This window comes from Schistocerca cancellata, chromosome 10, assembly GCF_023864275.1.
Source record: "Schistocerca cancellata isolate TAMUIC-IGC-003103 chromosome 10, iqSchCanc2.1, whole genome shotgun sequence".
Taxonomy (NCBI): Eukaryota; Metazoa; Arthropoda; class Insecta; order Orthoptera; family Acrididae; genus Schistocerca; species Schistocerca cancellata.
Window position 1 is genome coordinate 78376367 of NC_064635.1, and position 16464 is coordinate 78392830.

The 16464-nt window shown below is 44.0% G+C and overlaps 1 protein-coding gene across 1 annotated transcript in view; it reads right to left on the minus strand.

The window, feature by feature from the left end:
• Window positions 1–16464, minus strand: part of LOC126106139 (uncharacterized) — a 492342-nt gene that overhangs the window by 321589 nt on the left and 154289 nt on the right. The window contains exon 3 of the mRNA XM_049912382.1: window positions 15523–15563. Coding sequence (XP_049768339.1) covers window positions 15523–15563 — 41 coding nt within the window. The remainder of the gene's footprint in view (window positions 1–15522; window positions 15564–16464) is intronic.

Consider the following 16464-nt stretch of genomic DNA (forward strand, 5'->3'; position numbering starts at 1 on the left):
CCCTGTCTCCCCAGCAAGAGGCAGCGGCTGCGCCTCTTTTCTCGGAGGCGGCCAGAGTCGCAGTAATGAGATCGCCCACGAGAAACTCCCTGCGGACCCAGGGCGGCTTCTGCTGACGCAGCGCACCAGGCCGCGCTGCCGATACAAGGCAGGGCACACTGTATACTGAGATCAGGGGCCGCCCGTGCGGTATACAGGGGACGCCAGGGACATTTCTATCTATCTCCCGTGGAACGGCGTGGAAACTCCAGTACTACAGACAGGGAACGCCACATACTGGCATCGGGAGAAAATACGATGGGAGTCCCTCAGGGTTCAACTATTGGCCCAGTATTATTCTTACTTGATCTACCTTTTTGATGAATCGCGAGACGGAATCCATATTACTAGAAGGCTAATCCGGTGCACAGTGTACGATCCTAGATGCAGATTGTTTATCTGACGGCTTTCACGGGCAACAAAAATTTGATTTTCTCTATTTTATGTGCAGAGTTGCGTTCTACCAACACTACAGTTCGGTAGTTTTGTTAAACAACGTAAATGATGAAATAAATGGTAGTATTACTGGTAGTATTGGTACCATTGGTAGAGGAAGAAACGTAGAATAATTTATGAGAGACAAATTGGGAGCTAACAATTTATGTTTAATTTTTTCTAAATTTATTTTGCACATCGTATGAACTGCACATCATTCAGTGTTAGTCCATTGTGTATTTTATATCCTTACAAAATATAAATGGAATTTAATAAATAACACAAATTAATTGATCCCATATGTAGTGGACTGACAAGACAGCCAGTCCACAGTGACGGGTAACCGAAAGGCACGCGTACACACACGCCGACTGGCGTGACTTCTGGAACAGGATACGTAATTAATGCACTAAAGAAAAGTACGTAGCGTCTGTTTACTTAACTTTAATTCCATCATTGTGGTACATCGCTCTTGACTATACAAATGAGACTCTCTCCACATATGGTTAATGGCGCCTTGCTAGGTCGTAGTCATGGACTTAGCTGAAGGCTATTCTAACTGTCTCTCGGCAAATGAGAGAAAGGCTTCGTCAGTGTAGTCGCTAGCAAAGTCGTCGTACAACTGGGGCGAGTGCTAGTCCGTCTTTCTAGACCTGCCATGTGGTGGCGCTAGGTCTGCGATTACTGACAGTGGCGACACGCGGGTCCGACATGTACTAATGGACCGCGGCCGATTTAAAGCTACCACCTAGCAAGTGTGGTGTCTGGCGGTGACACCACACCATAACTCTGCACTTGTGTAAGCAAAGCAATTACTTTTGATGCAAGTACACTTTACATGCAAAACATAAAAAATATCTATGTAATCGTTGTTATTTTGAACTCAATAGAATGTTCTTCATTATGATCAAAGGTAAAAGTTTCCTGTTATTATCGGTAAATGCGAAAGTTGTTTATGAATACCAGAAACATGTTTAATACACGCTTGACGAAGTACTGAAGCGATATTTGACATTTTTAATTTTACTTTTTTTTGATGAAATTGCATTTTCTAGCGCTATATTATAAATTTGTAAATGTGTTGTGTGTTTTTACGTTTATCGTATCATTCCTCTGTTCACGTTACACGTCAACAATTTTCGAATAAAATCAAAAGTAAACATTGACAATTTCAATTTTGCTATAAATATTGTTTGTTTTTAAGTAACAGACAGGAGGACAACTATGTAGAACAAAGATATTACATAGATTACATAGCCATTTACGTATCATCACTCAATTTCTGGACGGTTCACCACTTTCAGTTTCGAAGGAAATTTGGTAAGACACTGGTCGTTTACGCAAACAAAGCGATCTAAATGACGTAGCTCCTAACGGGTCTGCTGCATACCTTAACGCAACAAAGCTACTAAAGAAACTTCCACAGTCTACGTTTACTGCTGATAGTCTACAGTAGCTTCACAGCTCTATTTATATGCCAAATATTGAGTGTTGAAAAATTTAAATGCTGTAATAGTTTACTCATAAGAGGTATAACGTTATGTTAGAGGTTTATAGCAGTAAGAGAAATATTAAATTCAGAAACTGTGCGTATGTCATGAGGTAGAGTAACCCACGGCACGCAAATTACGCAGCGTATATTCATCCAGTGTCTGAGAACGAGATCACTTAGCGACTTTTGACAACCATTACTAATAATTTTTTCTTTTTCTCGCTAACTGTCCCCACAAAGTGATGAAAGGAAAAAAGATTATCGGTTACAACATTGTAGCTATTAATGCAATAAAACTTCAGCGTCAGGCATCACCCTTCAATTTATTTCCTCCTTACTACTAAGTCGATTCGCAACACATTACGTAGACAGTATCCACACATACCTGCGAATGTACTTTCATAACTTATATCATCATACGATACACAGTTCAGGAGATATGACATAAACATTGAGATGCGGATGAAGCTTGCTTGGCTTAAAACGGAATGTGGATTATCCAAACACCTGTTATTTGATAATGAGAGTACTTAGCGACTTACAATAAATATTAAACACTATTTGAAACCTGTCCTGAAATTTTTCTTACTTAAAAAACTCTAAACATCAGATATTTAACATATTAATTTGTTTGTAAAGTAATTACAATTTTGGAGCTGTTTCATACATGGAAGTTCGGTTGTTAAAGAACTGAGGTTGGGGTGTTTACTGGCTAGTCTTGCTTCCAGATGATAAAAACACTGTTGTGAAGTGGAGCGTAGAAGCACGGGAAGAGAAAATATTAGATTGGTGCATAATTCCGTAGCGTGTTTCCATACACATAACACAGACTTTACTCGTTAGTAACATATTCCCCTTCACTACTTACAACAGTCTTCAAACGCTCGGGTAGCTCTTCGAGTCCGCGACTGTAGAAATGCCGGCCGGAGTGGCCGTGCGGTTCTAGGCGCTACAGTCTGGAATCGCGCGACCGCTACGGTCGCAGGTTCGAATCCTACCTCGGGCATGGATGTGTGTGATGTCCTTAGGTTAGTTATGTTTAAGTAGTTCTACATCTACATCTACATCTACATTTATACTCCGCAAGCCACCCAACGGTGTGTGGCGGAGGGCACTTTACGTGCCACTGTCATTATCTCCCTTTCCTGTTCCTGATCCAGAAACGCACCCTCTCGAAACCTGGCGAGCAAGCTACACCGCGATGCAGAGCGCCTCTCTTGCAGGGTCTGCCACTTGAGTTTGTTAAACATCTCCGTAACGCTATCACGGTTACCAAATAACCCTGTGACGAAACGCGCCGCTCTTCTTTGGATCTTCTCTATCTCCTCCGTCAACCCGATCTGGTACGGATCCCACACTGATGAGCAATACTCAAGTATAGGTCGAACGAGTGTTTTGTAAGCCACCTCCTTTGTTGATGGACTACATTTTCTAAGGACTCTCCCAATGAATCTCAACCTGGTACCCGCCTTTCCAACAATTAATTTTATATGATCATTCCACTTCAAATCGTTCCGCACGCATACTCCCAGATATTTTACAGAAGTAACTGCTACCAGTGTTTGTTCCGCTATCATATAATCATACAATAAAGGATCCTTCTTTCTATGTATTCGCAATACATTACATTTGTCTATGTTAAGGGTCAGTTGCCACTCCCTGCACCAAGTGCCTATCCGCTGCAGATCTTCCTGCATTTCGCTACAATTTTCTAATGCTGCAACTTCTCTGTATACTACAGCATCATCCGCGAAAAGCCGCATGGAACTTCCGACACTATCTACTAGGTCATTTATATATATTGTGAAAAGCAATGGTCCCATAACACTCCCCTGTGGCACGCCAGAGGTTACTTTAACGTCTGTAGATGTCTCTCCATTGAGAACAACATGCTGTGTTCTGTTTGCTAAAAACTCTTCAATCCAGCCACACAGCTGGTCTGATATTCCGTAGGCTCTTACTTTGTATATCAGGCGATAGTGCGGAACTGTATCGAACGCCTTCCGGAAGTCAAGGAAAATGGCATCTACCTGGGAGCCTGTATCTAATATTTTCTGGGTCTCATGAACAAATAAAGCGAGTTGGGTTTCACACGATCGCTGTTTCCGGAATCCATGTTGATTCCTACATAGTAGATTCTGAGTTTCCAAAAACGACATGATACTCGAGCAAAAGACATGTTCTAAAATTCTACAACAGATCGACGTCAGAGATATAGGTCTATAGTTTTGCGCATCTGCTCGACGACCCTTCTTGAAGACTGGGACTACCTGTGCTCTTTTCCAATCATTTGGAACCTTCTGTTCCTCTAGAGACTTGCGGTACACGGCTGTTAGAAGGGGGGCAAGTTCTTTCGCGTACTCTGTGTAGAATCGAATTGGTATCCCGTCAGGTCCAGTGGACTTTCCTCTGTTGAGTGATTCCAGTTGCTTTTCTATTCCTTGGACACTTATTTCAATGTCAGCCATTTTTTCGTTGGTGCGAGGATTTAGAGAAGGAACTGCAGTGCGGTCTTCCTCTGTGAAACAGCTTTGGAAAAGGTGTTTAGTATTTCAGTTTTACGCTTGTCATCCTCTGTTTCAATGCCATCATCATCCCGGAGTGTCTGGACATGATGTTTCGAGCCACTTACTGATTTAACGTAAGACCAGAACTTCCTAGGATTTTCTGTCAAGTCGGTACCTAGTATTTTACTTTCGAATTCACTGAACGCTTCACGCATAGCCCTCCTTACGCTAACTTTGACATCGTTTAGCTTCTGTTTGTCTGAGAGGTTTTGGCTGCGTTTAAACTTGGAGTGAAGCTCTCTTTGCTTTCGCAGTAGTTTCCTAACTTTGTTGTTGTACCACGGTGGGTTTTTCCCGTCCCTCACAGTTTTGCTCGGCACGTACCTGTCTAAAACGCATTTTACGATTGCCTTGAACTTTTCCATAAACACTCAACATTGTCAGTGTCGGAACAGAAATTTTCGTTTTGATCTGTTAGGTAGTCTGAAATCTGCCTTCTATTACTCTTGCTAAACAGATAAACCTTCCTCCCTTTTTTTATATTCCTATTAACTTCCATATTCAGGGATGCTGCAACGGCCTTATGATCACTGATTCCCTGTTCTGCACTTACAGAGTCGAAAAGTTCGGGTCTGTTTGTTATCAGTAGGTCCAAGATGTTATCTCCACGAGTCGGTTCTCTGTTTAATTGCTCGAGGTAATTTTCGGATAGTGCACTCAGTATAATGTCACTCGATGCTCTGTCCCTACCACCCGTCCTAAACATCTGAGTGTCCCAGTCTATATCTGGTAAATTGAAATCTCCACCTAAGACCATAACATGCTGAGAAAATTTATGTGAAATGTATTCCAAATTTTCTCTCAGTTGTTCTGCCACTAATGCTGCTGAGTCGGGGGGTCGGTAAAAGGAGCCAATTATTAACCTAGCTCGGTTGTTGAGTGTAACCTCCACCCATAATAATTCACAGGAACTATCCACTTCTACTTCACTACAGGATAAACTACTACTAACAGCGACGAACACTCCACCACCGGTTGCATGCAATCTATCCTTTCTAAACACCGTCTGTGCCTTTGTAAAAATTTCGGCAGAATTTATCTCTGGCTTCAGCCAGCTTTCTGTACCTATAACGATTTCAGCTTCCGTGCTTTCTATCAGCGCTTGAAGTTCCGGTACTTTACCAACGCAGCTTCGATAGTTTACAATTACAATACCGATTGCTGCTTGGTCCCCGCATGTCCTGACTTTGCCCCGCACCCGTTGAGGCTGTTGCCCTTTCTGCACTTGCCCGAGGCCATCTAACCTAAAAAACCGCCCAGCCCACGCCACACAACCCCTGCTACCCGTGTAGCCGCTTGTTGCGTGTAGTGGACTCCTGACCTATCCAGCGGAACCCGAAACCCCACCACCCTATGGCGCAAGTCGAGGAATCTGCAGCCCACATGGTCGCAGAACCGTCTCAACCTCTGATTCAGACCCTCCACTCGGCTCTGTACCAAAGGTCCGCAGTCAGTCCTGTCGACGATGCTGCAGATGGTGAGCTCTGCTTTCATCCCGCTAGCGAGACTGGCAGTCTTCACCAAATCAGATAGCCGCCGGAAGCCAGAGAGGATTTCCTCCGATCCATAGCGACACACATCATTGGTGCCGACATGAGCGACCACCTGCAGATGGGTGCACCCTGTACCCTTCATGGCATCCGGAAGGACCCTTTCCACATCTGGAATGACTCCCCCCGGTATGCACACGGAGTGCACTTTGGTTTTCTTCCCCTCCCTTGCTGCCATATCCCTAAGGGGCCCCATTACGCGCCTGACGTTGGAGCTCCCAACTACCAGTAAGCCCACCCTCTGCGACTGCCCGGATCTTGCAGACTGAGGGGCAACCTCTGGAACAGGACAAGCAGCCATGTCAGGCTGAAGATCAGTATCAGCCTGAGACAGAGCCCGAAACCGGTTCGTCAGACAAACTGGAGAGGCTTTCCGTTCAGCCCTCCGGAATGTCTTTCGCCCCCTGCCACACCTTGAGACGACCTCTAAGTTCTAGGGGACTGATGACCTCGGAAGTTAAGTCCCATAGTGCTCAGAGCCATTTGAACCATTATTTTGTTAATATAGAATAGTACAAGATGTTGCAGTTGTTGACAGTAAATGTCAGCAGTGGCGATCACGCTTCGGGGAAGCAATTTATAGTACACCAAACCATCGCTGTTCTACCGGATGCATAACATTGTCTTTTGTGGGTGCGCGCAGGTCTTTCTGCGAGGAGTTGCTGCTTTGTTTGGACTCTGTCCCTTATGTTAGCTTAAAAAGGTCATTTATCGTCAACAGTAATGGTACAGGATAGGATTGATCTGAGTTGTTCACAAGCCAATTGATGATCACAAAGCAGAGACGCACGTAATGGCCACCCGCTTATCTTTGTGATTTAGGTTTAGAGCACGCGCTATCCATACACCCGCTGTTTGAACCTTCCCCATTGCATGAAAATGTCGCACGATGGTGCAATGATCACAGTTCATCACATTTGCTAGTTCCCTAGTGCAATGACGTGTGCCATTATGGACTAATTAGTTTCAACGATCTTCATCAAACCCCTAAGCTTTTCCTGAACGTGAGGAGTCACTAATGTCAAAGCGATCCTCCTTAAAACTTGAAAACCATTGTCTTGCGTGCTCTATCCAATGCCATTATCCCCATATCCGGCCAAATGTCTCTGACTGCCTCCCCCGTTATCACCGCTCTATTGAACACAAACGGAAGTGCATATCGGAAATGTCCTGCTTTCTCCACTTGGCACTCCATTTTCCAGCGTCCACTGCTCCGCTCAGTATCTCTAAATGACAAACTGACAATATATAAACTGAAATAGCAACAGTGAACTACAAAGAAAAAGTGACAATCGATAAATAAACCGAAATCAAACGGAACACCTTAAAGGAAAACAAACATGCTACGAACTTATCCAGAAACCTAATAGTAAATGATTTTTGCGTAAAAGATACTGACTGGTTCGGTACAATACATGGCTCTAAATTTTGAAACTCACATTTCATACAGATTTGTACCGTCAGAAACGTGCCACCTAGTATTAATCTAGTAAAAAACCGGATACGAATGCCAAAGTTCTTGGGAGTTGCATATGGATGAAAAGATTTAACTGCATAAGCCATATAGTAGACATGTTAAAATGTTTAGGTTTGTCTACCTCTGCCATAAGAATAATTGGTAAATTTGGGGATATAGACGTCAGTAATTTGATATGTTTTACACATCTTCATTTGCTTTGGTAATATTCTAGGCCGGCCGTGGTGGCCAAGCGGTTCTAGGCGCTTCACTCTGGAACCGCACGACCGCTACGGTCGCAGGTTCGAATCCTGCCTCGGGCATGGATGTGTGTGATGTCCTTAGTTAGATTTAAGTAGTTCTAAGTTCTAGGGGACTGATGACCTCAGATGTCCCATAGTGCTCAGAGCCATTTGAACCATTTAATAGCCCGCATCTCGTGGTCGTGCGGTAGCGTTCTCGCTTCCCACGCCCGGGTTCCCGGGTTCGATTCCCGGCGGGGTCAGGGATTTTCTCTGCCTCGTGATGGCTGGGTGTTGTGTGCTGTCCTTAGGTTAGTTAGGTTTAAGTAGTTCTAAGTTCTAGGCGACTGATGACCATAGATGTTACGTCCCATAGTGCTCAGAGTCATTTTGAACCATTTAATATTCTAGGGTAACCCCTCACTTAGGAAAAATGAACCGATTAGGCAAAAGAAAGGATTCAGAATTGTGTGTGAAGTTGACATACATACTCTTACGTCTTCCAGAAATCTCCTTTTAACAGCTGGGCCGCGAGACCGCTACGGTCGCAGGTTCGAATCCTGCCTCGGGCATGTATGTGTGTGAGGTTAGTTAGGTTTTACTAGTTCTGAGTTCTAGGGGACTAATGACCTCAGAAGTTGATTCCCATAGTGCTCTGAGCCATTTGAACCATTTTAACAGCTGGGAACATTAATCACAACCTCAGAGTACATTTAAACATTTGTGACACTTGTTATCAACAGTTCATCTGAATCGAAGAGTGACATAAATCCACAAGCCCAGCACAAGAAGGAAAAATGATCAGCATGACCCTTTAATGTTCACTTGTCCTTTTGTTTCCGTTTGTTTGTCAACTCCAGCAAGTGGACAAGTTATGTTACCCTAGGTAATTGCACCATGTACTTGTAAGAGAGGGTAAAAACCAGTTTTATGTTAGGTATTTAATAACTTCAAGTTAATCCCTTAACGCCGCCAATTAGTATCGCGCCAAAGCTATTTCAATAAGTAGAATAAGTGTTTTCGTGTGCCTCTAACAATAAGTGCAGATTCTACAAGAAGCTACCAACACCTCTGACATCTGGTTCCACCTGTCGAGAGTTTCACGAGGGTTTCAGGTACTTCTAGAGGGACCTGCTATTGGCACCTTCGTTCCCAAAACACACACACACACACACACACATACGAGAGCAGTTTTTGTTACTTTTTAGGAAATTGCAGCTAGATACAGAGGTACAGTAAAATTTTATCATGAATGTGAAGTGTGGGCTCTGTCCTATGTTTGTGAGTAGTGGGTTACTGTATGGGATTGGTTCAAAGTATTTTCACTGGAAGGGGGGGGGGGATGCAGTGGTGAAGCCAGTGGGAATTCTAGTGAGATCCTCTCCTGGGTTACAGAATCTCTAGTAGAAGTAAGTTGGTAGAGGAACATGAGCGTAAGATGTGTGCCCTTCACGTGCAGTTGCAACGCGCATAGGAAGAACTAGATAGTTTGAGGAGGGTGGAGGGTGTTGGGGAATGGGGAATGGGAACTAGCTGGCAGTTGGCAAGAAGACAGCTAGGAGGAGGTGGTATTCAGACAGTTATACTTTGCGTATATACAATAGATTTGACCAACTGTCAGAGTTGAGTGGGGTGGAGCCTCCTGTAGCTGTAGATGTAGGGAAGATGCAGCAGTCCTCAGCAGTTTGGAGGCCTACGTCAGCTGCAAAGTTTAACAAAAGAAGAAGGTTCTGCTGCTAGGTAGTTCACACGGTAGATGTGTGTGCCAGCAGTTGCAGTAAGTGTTGGGGAGTGAGTACCAGCACTGTGAAGTCTAGTGCAGGGTTGGTTCAGGTGACTGACAGCGTAGTGGAGTTACGTAGGAATTTTACGAATGAGGATCAAGTAGTGATAGTGGGTGAAGCAGGGAACAGTCTTGATAGGGATGGGGAATATGATGTAGGTGGTGACCTGGTAAAGATAGCTACTGAAACTGGTGGTACTGATGTGCATTTCGAGCAACTGTTTCAGCGTCATGATCGGCCTCGATGCGGCTGTTAGGCGCGCTAACATGGGGCTGTGGAGGGCGCTGATGGCAGAGGGCATTTCAGTTGTGCCAGATGGGTCTACCAGGAGATCGGGTTTCACTAGGCATGGCCTGCACCTCAATAGGTATGGGAAGAGGAGGCTGGACTGACTGCACCTAGAATTATTCCACGTGAAAGTGCGCGGACAATTTTTTTTTTAATAATGTCTGCGAAAGGTTAAGTGAGGCGGTACGTGAGTACCAGCCCAATATTCGCTTCGTCGGTTGCAGGAAACAGCCTAAGAAGCACGTCCAGGCTGCCCGAGACACCGCACCTCGTCGTTAACTCGCCGGGCGGCTACGACGCGGCGCCGGATCTCGGAAACTACGTGCTAAAGTGCTCTGCTATCCCGGAGGGCACGAAATGGGATACAACGTGCAGAGACCAAGAGCAGTCCTCTCACACTTCTCTGGGTCACCCCTGACGATGCCTTTGTCCCCGAAGGGCACTCGCCGTCCAGGACAACGTACTGGGTTCTGTTACTTGAAACGTCTTCCAGCCACTCACAACCCGACGACCTGTTTCGTCTGTTCGGAGTTTTATCAACAGGCTGCAGGGCAGCACCACGTCTGGTACGCCATCACTCCTCCCCTTGGCGACCAAATTTACCGGCGGCGGAAATTTATTCCATCACCAGGATTCGAGCTATCTTATCTCCAATTCCAGCGCCTCCACACAATCCTACGTCAGCATCACTGGCGACGGAGACGACTACCCAGTCGGTACGTATGACTGAAATAGTTCCCATTACAGTGACACAACAGCTGTAATGCAGCTCGTAATACAGGAGTTTCACTGCCTCGTTAAAGCACTGTGAGATACGATATTCCGAACAAGATTACGTATTACGGTATCCGGACATCCGTGTTACGGCAATACTGCCAGCTATTGCTTTCTGGAAGCTACCATACGAGGCATAAATTCCACGACTGGTTTTTGCAGCTCTCCATGCTAGTTTATGGTGTGCGATTGTCCTCAGCTCTGCATAACTATTGCCGCCTACAACCATTTGGATCTGCTCGCTGTGAGCCCTTTGCCTCACTCTGAAATATGTGTGACAATATATGTAGCCTACATGTGTCCAAACGTTTATTACAGCAACGTATAAAAATTCGAAATAAATAGGTCGAGTATTTTTTGAAATTGTCGGTAACAATGTTCCTCCTTTATACATTACATACATACCTAGCGGTGGTCACGAGATTGTACCGTCGCAAGAAGATTATGCTCCGGATGGCCGAGAGGGAAGACCACAGTGCTGCGCTTATGGCTGGCGCATTGTGCTGCATATGCAGCTGCTATCTGACAAGGGAACATCCCCATCGCACCCCCCTCAGATTTAGTTATAAGTTGGCACAATGGATAGGCCTTGAAAAACTGAACACAGATCAATCGAGAAAACAGGAAGAAGTTGTGTGGAACTATGAAAAAACAAGCAAAATATACAAACTGGGTCGTCCATGGGTAAGATAGGCAATATTAAGGGCAATGTGAGGCGAGAAGCGCCGTGGTCCCGTGGTTTGCGTGAACAGCTGCGGAACGAGAGGTCCTTGGTTCAAATCTGCCCTCCACTGAAAATTTTGCTTTCTTTATTTTCGCAAAGTTATGATCTGTCCGTTCGTTCATTGACGTCTCTGTTCACTGTAATAAGTTTAGTGTCTGTGTTTTGCGACCGCACCGCAAAACCGTGTGATTAGTTGACGAAAGGACGTGCCTCTCCAATGGGAACCGAAAACATTTGATCGCAAGGTCATAGGTCAACCGATTCCTGCACAGGAAAACACGTCTGATATTTTGTATACGACACTGGTGACAGCATGTGCGTCACATGACAGGAATATATTGTCGACCCACCTAACTAGTACACTTGGCGAATGGGTGAAAAGTTTCTTCTACCTTGTCCGATTTAGGTTATCTTGTGGATGTAATGATCACTCCAAAAAAAGTGATGAAAACATAAGAGTTTTTCACATAAACTGAAAATAAAAAGTTAAAATTTTCGGTCGAGGGAAGATTTGAACGAAGGACCTCTCGTTCCGCAGCTGTTCACGCTAACCACGGGGCCACGGAGCTTCTCGCCTCATATTGCCCTTAATATTGCCTATCTTACGCATGGACGACCCAGTTTGTATATTTTGCTTGTTTTTTCATAGTTCCACAATACTTCTTCCTGTTTTCTCGATTGATATGTGTTCAGTTTTTCAAGGCCTATCCATTGTGCCAACTTATAACTAAATCTGAGGGGGGTGTGATGGGGATGTTCCCTTGTGAACAGCGAGTCAGCTCAGGCTATCCTTATGACGGGACGCCCGTTCTCAGTTAGCAGAAGGCTTCAGTACGTTTTGGACGCCATGAAACCTCCACACAGGGTCCACTCAAGATTACGCTGTATAAAATGTGGTATCATGATCTGTAACGTATTTCTGTCTAAGTTACTCGTCGAGGTGCATACATCTCACGTTGTTGTCTTGATGATCTCTACCCGGACGCAAAAAGCTCAAGTCTACTGATGTCACTCTTGATGGTAATATTACCATCAAGAGTGACACAGCCTTACAAGAACGTATTTACTTTTAAGCTGTTTCTTGCCACAATATGACATCGAATCTTATACACTACTGGCCATTAAAATTGCTACACCACGAATATGACGTGCTACAGACGCGAAAATTAACCGACAGGAAGAAGGTACTGTGATATGCAAATGATTAGCTTTTCAGAGCGTTCACACAAGGTTGGCGCCGGCGGCGACACCTACAACGTGCGCACATGAGGGAAGTTTCCAAACGATTTCCGTTCGTCGTGCGTTATTTCGCTGCCTAGGTAGCAAAATTCCTTAACATCGTCTACTATTCTTCATCTGACACATTCTCAATTTCCTCTTCCATTCTTCCGTATATTATTCTTGCCAGTAACCTTGGATGCGTCAGCTGTTAAGCTGATTGTGTGATAATTCTCGTACTGGTCGGCTCTTGGTATCTTCGGAATTGTGAATGAGGTTTTTCCGAAAGTCTGATGGTCTATCGGCAGTTTCATACACACTACCCCGCAACGTGAGCAGTCGTTTTGTTGCCATTTTCTGATGAAATGTTATTTAATGCTTGTCTCTTATTTCATCCTTATGTCGTGCAAAGCTCTTATATTCTGACTCTAATACTGGATCTCCTGTTTCTTGCCTCGCGGGGTAGCCGCGCGGTCTAGGGCGCCTTGTCACGGTTCGCGCGGTTCCCGCTGTCAGCGATTCGAGTCCTCCCTCGGGCATGGGTGTGTGTGTTGTCCTTAGCGTAAGTTAGTTTAAGTTAGGTTAAGTAGTGTGTAAGTCTAGGAACCGATGACGTCAACAGTTTGGTCACATAGAAGCTTACCACAACTTTCCTGTTTCTTATCACGCCATCAGGCAAGTCCTCTCCCTCGTAGCGGCCTTCAGTATACTCTTTCCACCTATATGCTCTCTCCTCTGCGTTTAACAGTGGAATTCCCATTTCATTCTTTAATATTACCATCCTCGCTTTTAAATTCACGTACTTTTCTGTATGCTCAGTCAGTCCTCCCGACAATCATTTCTTTTTTGATTTCTTTCTGAAGCATAGTGACGTGGAGACAGCGCTGATAGTTCCCCTGGGAACATGAGTTGGGTTGTTATAGGAACTTTATGGCCATATCCGCTTGCAGTTCGACCGCCAGACTTTAATAAGAAACATTGAACAAAACAGGTCAGACATATAGACCAAGGGCTGAAATTCATTACAAATGTCTCGTATTAATTCTCTTGTAACTATCTGAAACGTGAAACTTCCATAAAACTTCTGTGCCGAACAGCTGACGTGACACCGAACGCAGAATAGCCGAAGTTAGTGCGAAGGTTTGTCGAAAATGTACTACTGAAATATAGCGTGCTAACAAGGCAGAAGAATGGGGAAAAAATGACGTTTTGTTAGATAACGGTCACTTTCCCTTTAGAAAAGGTAAAGGCACCAGATGCAGAACTCACGTTCTCCTGAGTAACGCAAGGAAAACTGAAGAAAGACAGCTTCACAGGAGTCGCCAACACAGAAAAACATTCGACAAAGACAGAAAGCGCAATATGGAGGAAATTCTAAGAACAATTGGTGTAAGCTACGTAACAGCAAGAATGGAAGATGAAGGACGAAGTGCTCGGATTGAAAAGGGTCTCAGACAGAGATACAGTATTTCGCCCCTACTGTTCAATCTATACATGGAAGAAGCAGTCACAGAAATAAAACAAATATTCAAGGATATGATTAAAACACAGAGTGAAGAATATCAACGATAAGATTCGCTGGTGACTTCGCTATTCTCAGATTCATGCGAGGAAGAATTACAGGATATGTTCAGTGGAATTAGTAGTCTACATAGCACAGAATGTGAATTGAGAGTTAAGCGAAGAAAGACGAATGTAATGCAGAAAGGAAATTAGTAATGAAATTAACATCCAAACTGCAGCCGAACTGAAACAATTCTGCTATTCTGGAACCAAGACGACATATGACGAACGAAGCAAGGAGGACATAGAAAAAACATTATCACAGGCAAAGAGGGCATTTCTGACTAAGAGAAGTTTAGTAGCATCAAAGAGTGGGCTGCGTAAGAAGTTTTTGAGAACGTAGTTTTGGAAGACAGTATAACACTATAGTGAATCATGGACTGTGGGAAAACCGCAAAAAGATCGAAGCGTTTGAAATGCAGCGCTACAGAAGGATGTTGAAAATTAGGATGACTGACGAGGAATGAGGAGGTACTCGGCAGAATTGGCGGAGAATGCAATTTACTCGGTACTAAAGGCAGGTCATAAGGACTATGGAATTATGCCTCACAGTGAGTGATTTCCGTATAAAATATGTAGCTGGTGTTCTGGGCATAGGCGAAATAATGAGAACAATTTTAATAAACATTTTTGGAACAGTGAACAAAAATTTACAATTTTTCTTTTTAAAATTCAGTCTTAATCACACGACGTATGTTACAAGAACATAGGTGACCGGTTTCGGTCATATCACGTGACCACCATCAGACGCATGGCATCCTTCGAAGATACTAGGTGGAGCGCTCATCTCAGATGCTGTGATGAGAGTGCTCCACCAGCCATCTTCGAAGGATGCCATGGGTCTGATGGTGGTCACGTGATATGACCGAAACCGGTCACCTATGTTCTTGTAACATACGTCGTGTGATTAAGACTGAATTTTAAAAAGAAGTAATGAGAGCCTCGAAGGACATTTGGATGCCTCCAATAAATACTAATTAATGGCGCTTATTTTTATTATCCGAGATAATTGCACCACAACTGACCAGTCACACAGTCAACCAGGGACAAGGCGAGACGAAGTGAGTGCTGCTTACACCGCCGAGACCGCACTAGACAAGTAAGTACAGTACGTGATCCAGACGGCGGGGCGGCTCCCAGAAGGCTATCCGCCAGGGCAGTTTTATGTTGGCGACAGGACAGCCCACAGATAATGTGGTAACGCAGATTTATTACCGACCACAGAGGCAGCTAGGAAACTCAATGACACTTACACTTCTAATATTAATATCAAGGACTCCAATAGGGATCCAAACTAGTGTGTTTCTATTTGTAATTCTCACTGCAACCTGCGCAATATAAGCAGCCAACTAGCGTACCTAAGTTTACAGAATGAAATGTGGATACTTACAGCAGACTTCAACGCTTGGTCGCTGCCAGACGATGTGATACCTAACAACAGAAGAAAGAAAACACATTATATCAAATATTTATGTGTCTCCTTTTAAAATGACAGTATTTTATTGAGCTTCAGTCACAGTTTTGTTAGAAATTAGCCGGATTTACGTCCTCATCCGGACCAAACATCCGTATCTCTTTTCAGAAAAATGTTTACAAGCCTTTTTTCTTGTGTTCAACAGTAACATCTCTAGTAAGATTACAGGGTGTTTATAAATTAGTTATACAAAAGTAGCTTTTAATTGTGAAACGGGTAAATAACTTACAGAAATGTTTGATACAGCACTGAATGCAGTAACTTTCAAGTTTCTTCCCGCCTAACACCGTTAGTTACCGACGTTCTCACTAGATGGCATGTGTGAATGAGTTATTCCAGCAGTCATCATGGAGTCATTTAATGGTGCAGAGCGTGCGCATGGTTTGTCAAAGACAAACTGTTACTAATATAGGTACAACGGTTTCGCCGAATCTGATTGTGTATTACATAGGACAGCGGATCAGTCACTGGAAGAACTCATTCACACGTGGCACCTTGAAAATATACCATATTCAGTGCTGCGTCAAACATTTCTGTAAATTATTTACCCTTTTCACAATTGAAGGTACTCTTGTCCAACTAATTTATAAACACCATGTTTGTACTGTGTAGCAAGAACAGGAGAGCTCCTAATTGTAAACCGTGCGGAACCTAATTTTCCCCCACTAGCAAGATCTTGGAAATTGCATATGCTATCTAGCATTACGCTGTGCTACCTCTCATTTAAACATACCGAGAGTTTCACATATTCCATTACTGGCTTCTAGGGATTGAAGAGGGGTTCCAGCAGATTTCGGCTTTGGGTTACAAGGGCCATACAAGCAACAACGGTTCTTAAGTGCCAAAGATACATAATCG